The sequence below is a fragment of the Diabrotica virgifera genome, chromosome 6, assembly GCF_917563875.1.
Source record: "Diabrotica virgifera virgifera chromosome 6, PGI_DIABVI_V3a".
Classification (NCBI taxonomy): domain Eukaryota; kingdom Metazoa; phylum Arthropoda; class Insecta; order Coleoptera; family Chrysomelidae; genus Diabrotica; species Diabrotica virgifera.
This window is the reverse complement of record NC_065448.1, coordinates 171939973-171954443: the sequence shown is the minus strand read 5'-3', so window position 1 is coordinate 171954443 and position 14471 is coordinate 171939973. Positions and strand designations below refer to the sequence as shown.

The following is a 14471-nucleotide window of genomic DNA, read 5'->3' as shown; positions in this document are numbered from 1 at the left end:
AAAATATATTTGGGAGCCAATTTTGCCATGAAATGTTTCGGGGCGCTAGATAAAACCATATTTTTTCTCCAAACTTGATCGCCAACGTTAAACTGTACGTCGCGTTTACGCAAATTATATGTTTTTGCATTTCTCTGATATGCACGAGACAAATTTTTACGCACGGCCGTGAAAACTTCTTTTATTCCCGTTACTTCGGACGCGTAATTATCGCGATCACCCGGTAGGATTTCTATATCAACAAAATCATGGGGTATTTGACCGTAATAATTTCCAGACAACGGTACGTGTCTAGCGAAATTTAAAAATGCCGGTGAATATTTGGTTACTTCATGTTTCGCTGTGTTCATGGCTTGCCGAATTTCATGTATGTGTTTGTCCCAATCGCGGTGTTCGTCAATATAACTTCTGATTGCCGTGCCAATAGTACGATTGCTCCTTTCAACAAAATTTACTTGGGGAGAATAAACTGCAGAGAACCAGATTTTTTGGACTGCATATCTCTCACAAAGATCTTTCATTATTTTACAATTTAAATTAGAGGCATTATCACACATAAGATGTTGTGGAACTCCAAATATGAGAAACACCTGTTCCTCTAAAAATTTACAGATATTTGAAGCAGTAGCCTTGCGAAGAGGATGTAACAAAGTGTACTTAGAAAACCAATCTGAGACCACCAGCAACCACGTAAAACCGTTTCTACTTCTGGTTAAAGGGCCTATTAAATCAACGGCGATAATTTGCCATGGGTATTCGGCTTTTTTCTCTTTACCCATTTTACCCATTTGCGCCATATTTGGTGCTTTTTGTGCTCCACACGTTTTGCAGGCACGGACATATCTAACAACATCTCTTCGCATTTTTGGCCAGTAATAATTTTCTTGGATTCGAGCAAGAGTTTTATAAACACCAGGATGGGCACAAGTTGCAGGATCATGACACGACTTAATAACATCCTCACGTTGAGGTTTGGGAACAAGGACTTTCCACTCGATTAAATTTGAATTAAAAGGAAGACAAGCCGGAATAAATTTGTATATGAGGTCGTTCTCTACTTTCCACTGTGGAAAACTTTCTGGGTTAGACAAAATCTTTGTACGCAAATCATCGTACCAGGGATCGATGCGATCAGTATCAACTTCAAGATAAGCAATTTGATCATTCTCATGAATCCTACTAAGTGCATCAGGCACCTTATGACATGCTCCTTTACGATGGACGATTCGGAAATCAAACTGTTTGAGACGCATAGCCCAACGAGCTAAACGGCCTGTGGGATTTTTTAAATTTCTAAGCCATAACAACGAATAATGGTCAGTGATGAGAGTAAATTCAACACCATCTACGTAAGGACGAAATTTTTCAACAGCAAACAAAGCTGCAAGGGCCTCTTTCTCGGTGGTTCCATACGAACGTTCTGCTCTTGTCAAAGACCGACTAGCATAGGAAATCACCTTTTCTCCACCGTCTATTTCTTGAGTCAATACAGCTCCTAGACCGGTGTTACTTGCGTCACACTGAATAGTGAAGGGACGAGAATAATCGGGTTGTACTAGAACTGGGGAAGATACTAAAGCTTCCTTTACGGCGATAAAAGCATTCTCAGCTTCTGATGTCCAAACTATAGGTTCTTTCTTTTTCTTTCCTTTCAAAAGATCATTGATAGGGGAAACAAGGGTAGAAAAATCTTTGACGAAGCGTCTATACCAAGAACAAAGACCAATAAAACGTTTAATCTCCGTTGTGTTAGTTGGACGGGGATAATTAACCATAGTGGAAATTTTGTCGGGGTCCGACCGAAGAGAGTTATCACCAACGATATAGCCTAAATACTTCAAAGTTGTTTTGAAAAATTTACATTTGTCTACATTTATCGTAAGGTTAGCATCCTTTAGTTTATCTCGCACTTGTCCTAACAAGGCAACGTGTTCCTCAGCAGTGGAAGAACAAACAATAATATCATCCAAGTAAGTAAAAATAAAAGGTTCGAATTCTGGTCCAAAAATTTGATCTACTAATCTTTGCTGGGTTTGAGCACTATTACAAAGACCAAAAGGCATCACAGTAAATTGAAATGATCCACGGCCAACAACAGCAAAAGCAGTTTTTTCTCGCGAAGATGGATCAAGAGGGATCTGCCAAAAAGCTTTTTTTAAATCTATCGAACTTATATATTTAGCGTTACGCAATAATGACAAAATTCGGTCAATATTGGGGAGAGGATATGTGTCATGACGAGTAACTTCATTAAGATTCCTGCCATCAAAACAAAACCTAAACTCGCCTGTCTTTTTCTTTACAAGCAAGACTGGACTACACCAAGGACTGTTACTCGGTTCTATAACTTTAAGTTTGAGCATCTCATCTAATTCGCGATTTAAAATATCTGACATGTATGGCGACATAGGAAAAGGACGTTGTCGAAAAGGCTTTGCGTCACCCGTATCGATAGTCATTTTGATCTTATCTGTTCTTCCTATACCATTCTTTTTGTCTACCTCCTGAAAACTATGGATGACAGCATCCGCTAGAGGTCTTAACTCGGCGGCAAGAGAATCAATCGAACACAAAGATTGTGGAAACGAAACATCGCCTTCAGGTTTTGAAGTTACTATCTCACAACAAGGATTTCTGACACTCCATTTATTTTGTTCGAAATTTATCGCTAAAGAAAATTTTGAAATGAAGTTACTTCCTAAAATAAAATTTATTCGCCACAAACGGCAAATCTACAATACCAGAAACCTTTTTACTCGATCCGTCGGCTAAAGACACATTCTGACTACACGGTAAATCAATCTCAATGTTGTTTCTCTCAAGAAAATCCAATCCCTTGGATCCGACTACAGTAGTGGAACACCCGGTATCTAATAAAAGCGTAAAGGGTTGCGAAAGAATTTGAACCTCCAAGTAAGGTCTGTTATCGAATGGCTTTGAAGCAATGACCGGAGATAATTTTGACGAATGTTTATAAAAATTTTTTACTGTACCTAGCCATTTGTACCAATCAGAGACATTAAAATTTTCTGGAAACTTATTATCGGCCGCAAAACATGAATGTTCGGGGTTTGAAATTTTATTGTGAACACTCTTACCGAACTTAAGGGTGTTGGTTATTCGTTTTTTGAAGGTTTGACACAGTTTGGGCATGTCCTTACCGTAACATTATCTGCGCCACATCGGAAACAAAAATATCTATCAAAACGCTGTTTACAGTCGTTGAAATTGTGCCCGCGTCTTCGGCAATTAAAACAAACGATCATCTTCGATTTATTCGAAGTACTTTTACTAGGGTTTTTCGCCTCAGAATTTCGCGGAGCCGAGCGATCGTCATTATTTTTAAAATTGCTTTTCCGTTAGGAACATTGGCTTTTCTGGAGGGACCGGGGAACTCATGATTAACATAAGCGACGGACGTTTTCTTCTTGACACTAGGCACGACCACATTATTCTCTAGTTTACGACTCTAGTTTACGAATAACAGCAGACAACTCCTCAACAGTATTGGTATCGACTAATGCAATCAACGGAATATATTCAGGGATAATATTTTGCCTCAAGTGTTTCACGATAATTTTCTCTAAAGGCTGCACCGTCAGCCGTTTTGCCAAAGACATAACCTGTGCCTGAAATAAAGCGAACGACTAATTTTTCTTCTGCTTCCTGGATTTGATCTGGTTCCATAAATCCTCGTCGTAGTCTTGGGGAAGAAACGTAGCCTTCAAAAGACCAATCAATTCGTTCCATGAAGAAACGGTACTACGAACACTCCTGAACCACACAGCAGCGCTACCTGTAAATAACTCGACAGCTGATCTGAAAAGAACCTCTTGTCCTACATTACGGGATTCAGCCAGGTCTCTAACTTTTTCTATGAAAGGGAAAACTCCTTTAGAATCTCCACTAAACTTAATGTTCCAATCAGCTAAATTAGTTGGATGCGAAACCTGAACGACGGGAGCTGGAATATTAACGACCGGCTGTGAAGGAATTATATTCGAAGAAACTGATGGCCCAACAGGAACCACTTTGTCATCTAATTGCCCTTCTAAAAGTAAACAATCTGCAGAAGCCTCTGCCTTATACTCTTCTTCTTCCTCAAATTCTACGGGTAACCTAGCTATTCTAAAAGATAAATGCGTTAGATGAGCCTTGGCCCTACGATAGACCGAATCTCTAAAGTCTCCTTCGAAATCTCCAATTAAACTACGGATTTCAACAGCAGTTTCGTCTATCTGCTTCTTCTCATCGTTGAATATTAACCTATTTTCCTCTAAATCAATAACGGCCTTTTTACTAAGTAATTTACGAAGCATTGTTTTTTTGTCACTAAGATTTTTCTTAGTCTTAACCCCTCGTATAAACAATTCATAATCAATTTCGTCATTTTTTAAATATTGAACCACGGAGGATTCTATTTTGAATTATATTCTCTCAAAAATTATGCAAAAAAAATTCAACAAAACTATTTAAACTCAAAATTTACTGTAAACTTGGAATTGAAAACTAGCAGTTATTATTTTATTTACCTTTGGAATTTTCTCTTTTCATATTTACATTACTATCTTATTTCTTATCTGCGCATCCATCGAAATTTTATAAACAGTATAAAATCTCTATTCAGACACCTTTAGACAACAAGGAGCCACATTTTAAATTAGTGCTGGGAAAAATACCATTTACGTGTAAAACAAAAAAAGGAATGCAATGACGTTGTTTTTAAGTACTCGTTAACACGGAGCAAAAAGAAACAAAAAATGACGGAAACCTCTAGGTGCGGTCGCCGTTTTATGAATAAAACTTAGGTTGCGTTAAAAATAAAAAAACCTTTTTGTGATATTACTAATTAAGGGTTACATGAAAAACTTAGCGTTATTTTATGAATCAATAATGAGCAGAACAACGTGGACAAAATAAGAAAACAAACTAATAAGAATTAGACAAGAGATAGCCCTACGTTCTAGGGTGCCATTTTATGAAGCACGGCAAATTAGCTAAACATGTGATGTACATAAACTTAAAAAAATACGTGCTACATAATTTAAAATCGCACCGGCGGCTCTAATCATCAAGAGATTTTAGGGTGTGAGTTCATACAATATTATTTATGCTAGAGAAAAGAAATTATTAATTTTTTGGGCGCCATTAATAGATCAGAATCTATTACTATTTATCTATATAAAAATTACAAAAATGTTACGAAAAAAATGGTATCCCTTTGACTACTAATGGTACTTACCCTTGTTGTCTGTAGTAGGCTGCGTTTCCTAATACAATAAGGATACATAGATGGATTGTGCGAACAGAAAAAGACGAAATAAGTTTTAACATAGTTACCATTTATTTAGATAGAAAATTGTCATTAAACTGAGTTGATTAGAAAAATAAAAAAATAAGTCTTTCGCGTTTCATCTTAAAAGTTCAAAAAAAAAAAAGAAAAAGGAACGAAACAGTTTATTGCAAAATACCTGGTGATGATCCATTGTTGTTGAATTGCTGGAATCGGGTTAGCTCGCCAGAGTTGTGGATTCGACGAAATCACTTTCACTTTTCACTTTCATTTTTAGAGTTAAAGTACTGTTACATACATGTAGTTGTTATTATATTATACGAAAAATAAAAATTCCATAGTTCTTTTTGTTTTATGAAAAGAAAATAACTGCATTCATGATTATTAGTGATACTTCTCACTGACTTGATAATTAAACATATTTTATTTAGACCATTGTCTTAAAAAAAAATGGAACTGCGTTCCATGAAGATTGAATTAAGTGCGGTTTATATGAGACATATTAAACGGAAGTCTTATCCGCAAATGTTGAACTAAGTTCTGTTTGAACGAAACATATTCACGCCGTACTAAGAAAACTATTATTTTATCGTACCGGACATAACACAGAGAATATACCGGTATGGTATTTAAGACAACATATCGCACTTGCGATTTTCACGACAGAATCTTTAAGATTCCATTTTGCCTATTTAGGCACAGACAAAAAAAATGCAGGTCGTCACTGCATTACCGCTAGAACTTAATTCCTTCCTTCTTGTCCTAATCTCCGACAAGATTCCTCTCTGCTCTCTATATTCACCTCCCTTTTTCACAGCTATCGCATAATTTGACCAATAGTCATCATTCCGAAATTTTCGTACCAATCACATAGCTGGGAAATAATGTTTAGACCAGCCTTATTATGATCATACGTTTCTTTTTCGGCCAATCACCACGAGTGTCCTTTTTGTAACCGTTTAAGGATTCCCACGAAAGTTACTGCGTTGTAACCTTGTGGAATTCTGAGATTTCTATCACTCAAACAACTAGCAATCTTTCCTATTCTTCTTTTTATGAGGCATATCCTGTGCAAAGTAAATACTTTTAGGAAAGTTGTCTTCGAGCCCTAAAGTGTCTTTGTGATTTTACTGCCTGCAATAGCTAAATTATCAGCTTAGGCGTCTAGAATTTCTTAAAATATTAATCCTTCCGCTTTCTTGTGGGTGGCCCAAGAGAAACGCGTTGGGAAGTACATTTCGTCTTACTTCTATCTATAACGACAGAGACGGACTTTTGCGATATTTAGATTGTGATTCTTCCAGCCTGTTTCAACATGATAGTATTATACTAATGTCTTATATTTAATTTTATTTAATTTCTATGTAAAAATTGCTGCACTAGGGTTCTCCACTGTATCCTATTTTTCGCCTTCTCTTTTCAGTCTGTAATTTCCATCCTGATCCTATATCGTCCTGAAACTTTTCTTGTCATCTTTTTCTTGGGCTACCTCGTCTCCTTGTCCCAACTGGTCTACTTCTGCTAAGCTTAGCAGTACCTTCTATGGCATTCTTGTTCTATCCATTCTCTCGACATGACCTGATTCTTTGTGCCAACCTGATTCTTTGTGCCTTTGTGTATCTTGTTATACTTGGTTCGTTGTAAAGCATCCTTAATTGCTCGTATTACGGTTTTGTACATATATTCTTGTTTTCGTCTTTCTCGATAGGTACTTTGACTTTAATAATTTTTTAAGTTATACTTCTTTACCACAGACAGTATGTACTTGACTTAGTTGCAATGAATTGTTCAGAATTAAAAAACGGCTCCGAACTCTGGAGAGGAAACAGATAAGCGGTAGAGCATTGGACTAGAGATCGAGAGGTCGCGGGTTCAAATCCCGGATGATTCACGTTTTTTTTTTTAATTTTTGGTAGTTTTAATAAAAAAATTTTAAAAGTGGTAGGTAACAAAGTTAGTTTAATATTTAAGTTAAATTCAAATATAAACAGTTAAGTATATTTATTTCGTTGAAATTATATAATAGAAGTATAACTTCTTACGTGCGTACAAAGTACACAGACATTCTTTTTTTTTAACTGTCGACCTTTCGGTTACCTTTTGATATCCTGTGCTTTAGTTCATTTTGCTCGTTATATTAAGTTTATTTTGGAATAAACTTATTAAGATTCCACAAAAATATAGCTTCAGTTTTCTAGTAGGTACCTGTCCCTTTTTATCCGTTACACTCTTTGGTACTCTCTGGAGACTCGAAACAAATTTTTGAAAAGTGTGGGTAATTTTTCAACTACTGCTACAGAATAATATACTACTACTACTAGTAACTACTACTATCGGTTTACAGAGCCCTCCGACGCCTTCCGACTCCTAACTGCCATTCTTCTCTGTTTAATCACAGACCTGGACTTTCCTCTAGTTCTTTTTCAATTCTCTCCCTCCAGCTTCTTCTCGGCCTTCCTCTTTCCCTTCTCCCTTGTAGTGTCCACGCCAAAATCTGTTTATGGATCCTGTCATCTGGCATTTTCTGTATATGGCCGTACCATTTTCGTAAGGTCTCCATCTTGTGGAGACTTTTGTTTACACTTTTAAGTATGGTATTGTATATGATATGTTTGTTCGCTTTAGATATTGTTTGGTGCCACAGAATGCCGTTCATCATGGATATGGCTTTTCTACCCTGTATGTTTCTGTCATTTATAGCAGCATCGAGTATCTCATCTTGAGTTATCTTCTTGCCCAGATACTTGTATTCATCACAGTGTTTAATTTCTACCCCATCATCTAATGTAATGGACTGCTTTGTCCCTCCAATACACATGGCTTCAGTTTTCTTAATGTTGACTGCGAGGCCCCATTTGCTATATTCTTCTATTAGCTTCCACGGTCATGTATAACGCAAGTCGTCATGATCCTGTGCAATCAGAATTTGGTCATCAGCGAAACATAAAGTGTATAATGTGGTCTCATCATTGAGAGGAATTCCCATGCCATTTTTCCACAGGTTGAGTACTTGTTCCAGAGTTGTTAGGCCACTCTGGCTCTCATGGCCTCATATTATAATATAAACAGCGGATATTGATACTTACAAAAGGCGCCCGAAATCTTCGAGGGCCCCGCGCGTCGTTTCTAAACTATTAACATAAAAGTCTGGGTGCCATTTTCAGGCTATGTATGCTGGTCTTTGATTATCTGATACGAGTTGTATTCTGTTGTACTCACTGGCTTCGTTATGTATGATTCTGGGGCGCAACAAACCTGTATGTATAATGTAGTCAGGCGAAAGGCGCCCGAAGGTCTTCGAGGGCACCGCGTGTCACATCTAAGATATTAACACAAAACCCTGGATGCCATTTTCGAGCTATGTTTGCTGAAAACTGTACCTGTATATTTTAAACTAATTGTGGGATGTAACACTCTTATATTATTATAACAGAAACGGCGGGTATTAATACTCACAAAAGGCGCCCGAAGGTCTTCGAGGGCGCCCCGCGTCGTATCTAAACTATTAACTTAATACCCAGGATGTCATTTTCAAGCTATGTGTGCTGGCCTTTGATTACCTGATAACTGATACGAGTTGTATTTTTTTGTATACACTGGCTTCGTTATGTATGATTCTGGAGCGCAACAATCCTGTATGTATAATGTAGTAAAGTAAGGCAAAAGGCGCCCGAAGGTCTTCGAAGGCGCCGCGCGTCGCATCTAAGCTATTAACACAAAACACTGGATGCCATTTTCGAGCTATGTGTGCTAGACTTTGATTATCTGATACCTGATACCAGTTGTATTTTGCAACCACACTATGCTCAATTGATGTTTGCTTCAACGAATCTTTGTGTAAAGTTATAAAAAAAAATTCAGCGTTTAAATTTTTAATGGAATATGAACGAAAGCAAGCAAGAAGAATGGAATATGAACGGCGGCCCAGTCCGGGCCTGGTGAGAAATTTAGGTTTCTAGTTCCAAAATACCACCACTTACCAAATTTCGTGTTGTTGTCCCATCCCTGTCAGGAAATATTAAAAATAAATAAAATAAATGTTTAAATTTGACACCCTGTATTTCGGTTATTATCAACTTTCGTACTAAAGTAAGTTAGCTTGAATCAGCCTATTTTAACCTCAGGAATCTAGGGTTAAGCTATGGCCCATTCGTTACCAAAGACCCTGTAGTTAGGTATTTAACATTTATATCAGATGCAAATTCTTTATACCATATTGTAAGGATTTTTACTTTCTAAAAATTTAAATCTAGATTTTTAGGATATCGTAAATATTTTCCTTTTTCAGGCAGCAAAGTTGGTGATATTGTAGAATGTCAATCGCTAGTTAACATGTTTGGTAAGAACCGAAAAGAGCCGCTTCTGATTGGAAGCGTCAAGTCCAATATGGGACATGGCGAACCAACTGCTGGTTTGGCAGGTATAACTAAGGTAATAATAGCTATGGAATCTGGAATCATACCAGCTAACCTTCATTATGATCCCATTGATGAGACATTGCCAGGCTTGAAAGAGAAACGATTAAAGGTATATCCATTTTAACAAATATTTAGTACTTATTAAACTGCTTTTTCTTGACTCATAATTACAGTCGAACCCGCTTATTAGAATCCCGGTTTATGGAATATAAATTCAAGTTCCCGAAACATTTCCATTTACTCCTTAATAAATTTATCTGTTTATTGGAATAGGATCTAACTAGATAATACCGCTTATTAGCATATTTTGCAGGTCAAAGAATATTTTTTTTAGAATTTACGAAAAATTTAAATTATGTTTGGTATTATGGTTTGTCGTCAACCGCCTGTAGTGCTGGATTAGATATTATTAGGGTAATAAATATTTATTACTTTGTTACGAATACCAATTCGATCTTTAGCATGGCCGACAAATGCATGGGTCATAAAATAATTTTTATTTGTCTACACAAAGGCACTGTTGCCTGTTATAAAATAATTGTTAGAAGCAGTTTATTTATAATTCACTCAGAGAGTACCTACCTGTTTGCAAAATGTAAATTATGGCTTTGTTAAATTCGAAAAGAAGAGAAAAGAACAAGAATGTAACAATCCATTTCTTGACGCCAATAAAACTTCTATTCAACCAATGGATTAAGGATGACCACACGGATTAACAACGAAAAAGCTATAATTACCAATAATTTCTCAAGAAAAAAAAAGTAATTTTGTTATATATGCATTTTAATAAGAAAATATTTACATATCTACATATTGCATACATTTCATATTAATTCCCTAATGTATTCATTCACATACATGTAATGTAATTTGGTATTTAACACATACATAGATAAGTACTAGTTACACTACTGTATTATTGACGTAAAAAGACCTAAAACCATTTACATACACTGATTATGTAGGTACATATATATGATATACATATTGGCATAGTATGTAATAAAACTACATATTGGCATAGTATGTAAAACTACACATTGGCATAGTATGTAAATAATATTACGTATATTCGGTAACACTTATTTCGACTAGCCACCAATGATCGGTTATTAGAATATCCCGGTTATAAGAATATTTTTGCCTTGCACAAAGGCTATTCCAATAAGCGGGTTCGACTGTACTTAAAATATACCGGGTGGCGAATCGTCAAACTGGCTACAGGAAACTCAGTGGTAAGTTCTAAACTGTTGAATTCATGCTTCCCTAATTATTTTATATCAAAAGTCATAGGAAACTATTTGTAGAGGACGGATATCTGTATTCAAAACAAAATGTTAAAATTATTTTTACGAATAAAGCATTCCACAATTTTGCAAAAATATAATACATTAACTAGTTTTTAAGGGAAATAAGCCACAATTTTATTAAATAAATGGAAGACACAAGTGCATGAAGGGTGTATGTGACAAATTTTTCAAAACATGTTTTTTATGTTAAAAGTAAGTTGTTCGAACCTAAAAATCTTTCAAGCAAGCCAAACACGCTTTAAAATTAATATTTTCTAAGTTACTAGAGTATAAAGGATTTATGTACACAGTAAATTGTAAAATGTTAGTGCATAAAGGATCTATGTACACTTTTTATATATAAAAAATATATAATAAATATTTTTTTTAAGTTTTTTAATAGTGCTAATAAATATATAAGCTGTAGGACTACATATCCTATAAATTTAGTCTATTTAGATCTTATAGTAAAAAAGTTCTAGTATAAAAACTTTAACTTCATTATTCTTAATAACTTGCAAATGTCACATAGACCCTTTACGCACTTGTGTCTTCAATGATTTTATTAACGTTTCGACGCCCAAATCGGGTGTCGTTGTCAAAATTCAAAAAATATTAATGAATTAAAAAAAATCTTCTAGTAGATTCTAGTAAAATTCTAGTAAAAAAATTCTTCTAATAATTTATTTAATCTGACTCATTTATATCGGCAATTCAGACATATATTATACATTTTAAAGTAGAAGACTTTAAAATGATATTGCCAATATTTATAAGTTGCGTTCCTGGGACGACTTTACTGAAAGATAGTTCATTTGATTACATGAAATTAACCCCAACTCAAGAATACCCCTCACAAAAAAAATCATAACCTGTAATCGGTCTTTAAAAAGACAACCACGTGCAATAGTGACAGTAAAATTCTCGCGTTAGAGATTCCATAGTAAATCACGAGGGAAAACCAGAAAAAAACCTCGTGGTACTATCCCGACATCGTAAGTATTAGGTCTTACTTTAGTTTACTCTCAAAACTAATACCAAATTCTGACCTTAACATGTACATGGTAATTTTAAATTATAAATAATATTAATAATACATAGATATATAAATAATACTAAAATATAAAATATGTACTAACTCGATAAGTTATTGACTTACTAATCGTGGTATTTTCTTTTTATTGACTTCCTCTTTTGATATGGGTAACCACATCCTACTGCATTCTACCGAGGAATTTGCGATACAATTGGTTTCATTTAGCATAATTAAAGCCGCTTCTTTGATTTTTCCCTTTTTACTATCTGTCTCTTTCAGGACTATACTTGAATGTCTCCACTGCATTCTATGTTCATTATCGCATGCATGTTGACATATTTGAGATCTATCAAATTCTCTATTTTAATATAAGACTGATGTTCACTTATTCTAACGTTTAATGGTCTTGATGTTTCACCTAAATAAAATTGTTCGCATTCACAAGGTATTTTATAAATACAATTCTTTGTTCTTTCTTGTTCACTGTTAAGTTTAGTTTTAGATAAAATAGATCTCAACCTGTTTGTTGTTTTAAATGTTGTTGAAATGTTGAATTTATTTCCTATTGTTTTAAGTTTCTCGGATAGTCCTTTTATATATGGTATTAATATTTTCCCCGTATTATTTCTTGTGAATGCTATAGGATCCCGTTCTAAGTTGTTCTGTTCCATTCGATCCAATATTCATAATTCCTTATTTATAAACGATAAAGGATAATAATTTTTTAATAAAACAGATGTTAACAATTGTTTTTCTTCTAAGAATGAATATTCGTAAGAACAAGTAATTTTGGCTCTATCAAATAAAGATTTAATGACTCCCTTTTTAAAATTACCATGTATATGTTAAGGTCAGAATTTGGTATTAGTTTTGAGAGTAAACTAAAGTAAGACCTAATACTTACCATGTCGGGATAGTATCACAAGGTCTTTTTTTCCTGGTTTTTCCTCGTGATTTACTATGGAATCTCTAACGCGAGAATTTTACTGTCACCATTGCATGTGGTTGTCTTTTTAAAGACAGATCACATGTTATGATTTTTGTGTGACGGATATTCTTGAGTTGAGATTGATTTCATGTAATCGAATGAACTATCTTTCAGTAAAGTCGTCCCAGAAACGCAACTCATAAATATTGGTAATATCATTTTAAAGTCTTCTACTTTAAAATATATAATATATATCTGAATTGCCGATATAAATGATTCAGATTAAATAAATTATTAGAAGAGTTCTTTTACTAAGCAACAACATTTTTGTTTAATTCATTAATATTTTTTGTATTTTGACAACGACACCCGATTTGGGCGTCGAAACGTTAATAAAATCATTTATTTAATAAAATTGTGGCTTATTTTCCATAAAAACTAGTTAATTAACTGCAAAAATGTAGTGGTCGCCAAATTATTGAAAATTTCAAGATCTTGTCTTGATCTTGTCTTGATTTCAAGACAAGATCAAGACAAGAAGTAATTTTGGATTTCAAGACAAGACAAGAAATTTTATGTCAATACCTACCAAGATTCTTGTCAAGAAATCAAGAAATCTTGAAATATCTTGACTAGATAATAATGAAAACTCTAAAATGTATTTATTTGTGAAAAATATAACATATTTTAACATAAAATAACGTACTTTAGTGTATTGAATACTTTTTTTGTTAAAACGATTAAAAAAATGTAAATCATGTAAATGTAACATAAATTTTTTAATCTGAATTGATAAGCCATAAATTAAGGTAGATAATACTTCTTATGGAGTCAACGTCTAGCCGATTTCTTGACTTTGAAAAAAAAGCTGTTCTTGAAATTAGCTTTTCCGCAGGTACAGATGTTGCTAGCGTTCCGAGAAAATCCTTGGCCATTTTCGATAATTACGGGTAGACATTTTCGTGTCTTCTATACCAATCAAGTATATTCTTAGCCTCAGCATATTCTGACCTAGGCTCATTTAAATATTTTTCGGCACTGGTATTGGATTCTGTAGGTCATTCTGGGATCTATTAGGCCGTGTTAGCACGCAACGCAATAAAAAGGTCGCCGGGGGAATCACCGAACCAGGTAATCAAGAAATTTCAAGATCTTGAAATTTCTTGAGTCAAGACAAGATATAAGGTATCAAGAAAACGTCAAGGCAAGATTTTTTTACATTTCTTGATTTTTTCTCAAGACAAGACAGGAAGTTGTTATCAATACAAGAATTCTTGTCTTGTCGACCCCTACAAAAATGCCACAAGAAAATAGCTTCAGAACAACATTTATACATTACACGTGCCGAGAATTATTGATAACATTTTCAAAAGATTTGACCTCTAAAGATCATACGAACAAGCTGAATTTTGAAAAAAAATTGGTCACTCCTATCCCGGGCTTAACCGTAAAATCTACCCTCGTAGACAAAAATTAGCACTTTTTAGTGTAAAATGAACCGTTTTCT

General features: G+C 34.6%; 1 protein-coding gene across 1 annotated transcript in view; it reads left to right on the top strand.

Annotated features, from left to right (window-relative positions):
• Positions 1 to 14471, top strand: part of LOC114335081 (fatty acid synthase-like) — a 265424-nt gene that overhangs the window by 82914 nt on the left and 168039 nt on the right. Inside the window, exon 6 of the mRNA XM_028285236.2 lies at positions 9582 to 9820. Within this exon, the coding sequence (XP_028141037.2) occupies positions 9582 to 9820 (239 nt within the window). The remainder of the gene's footprint in view (positions 1 to 9581; positions 9821 to 14471) is intronic.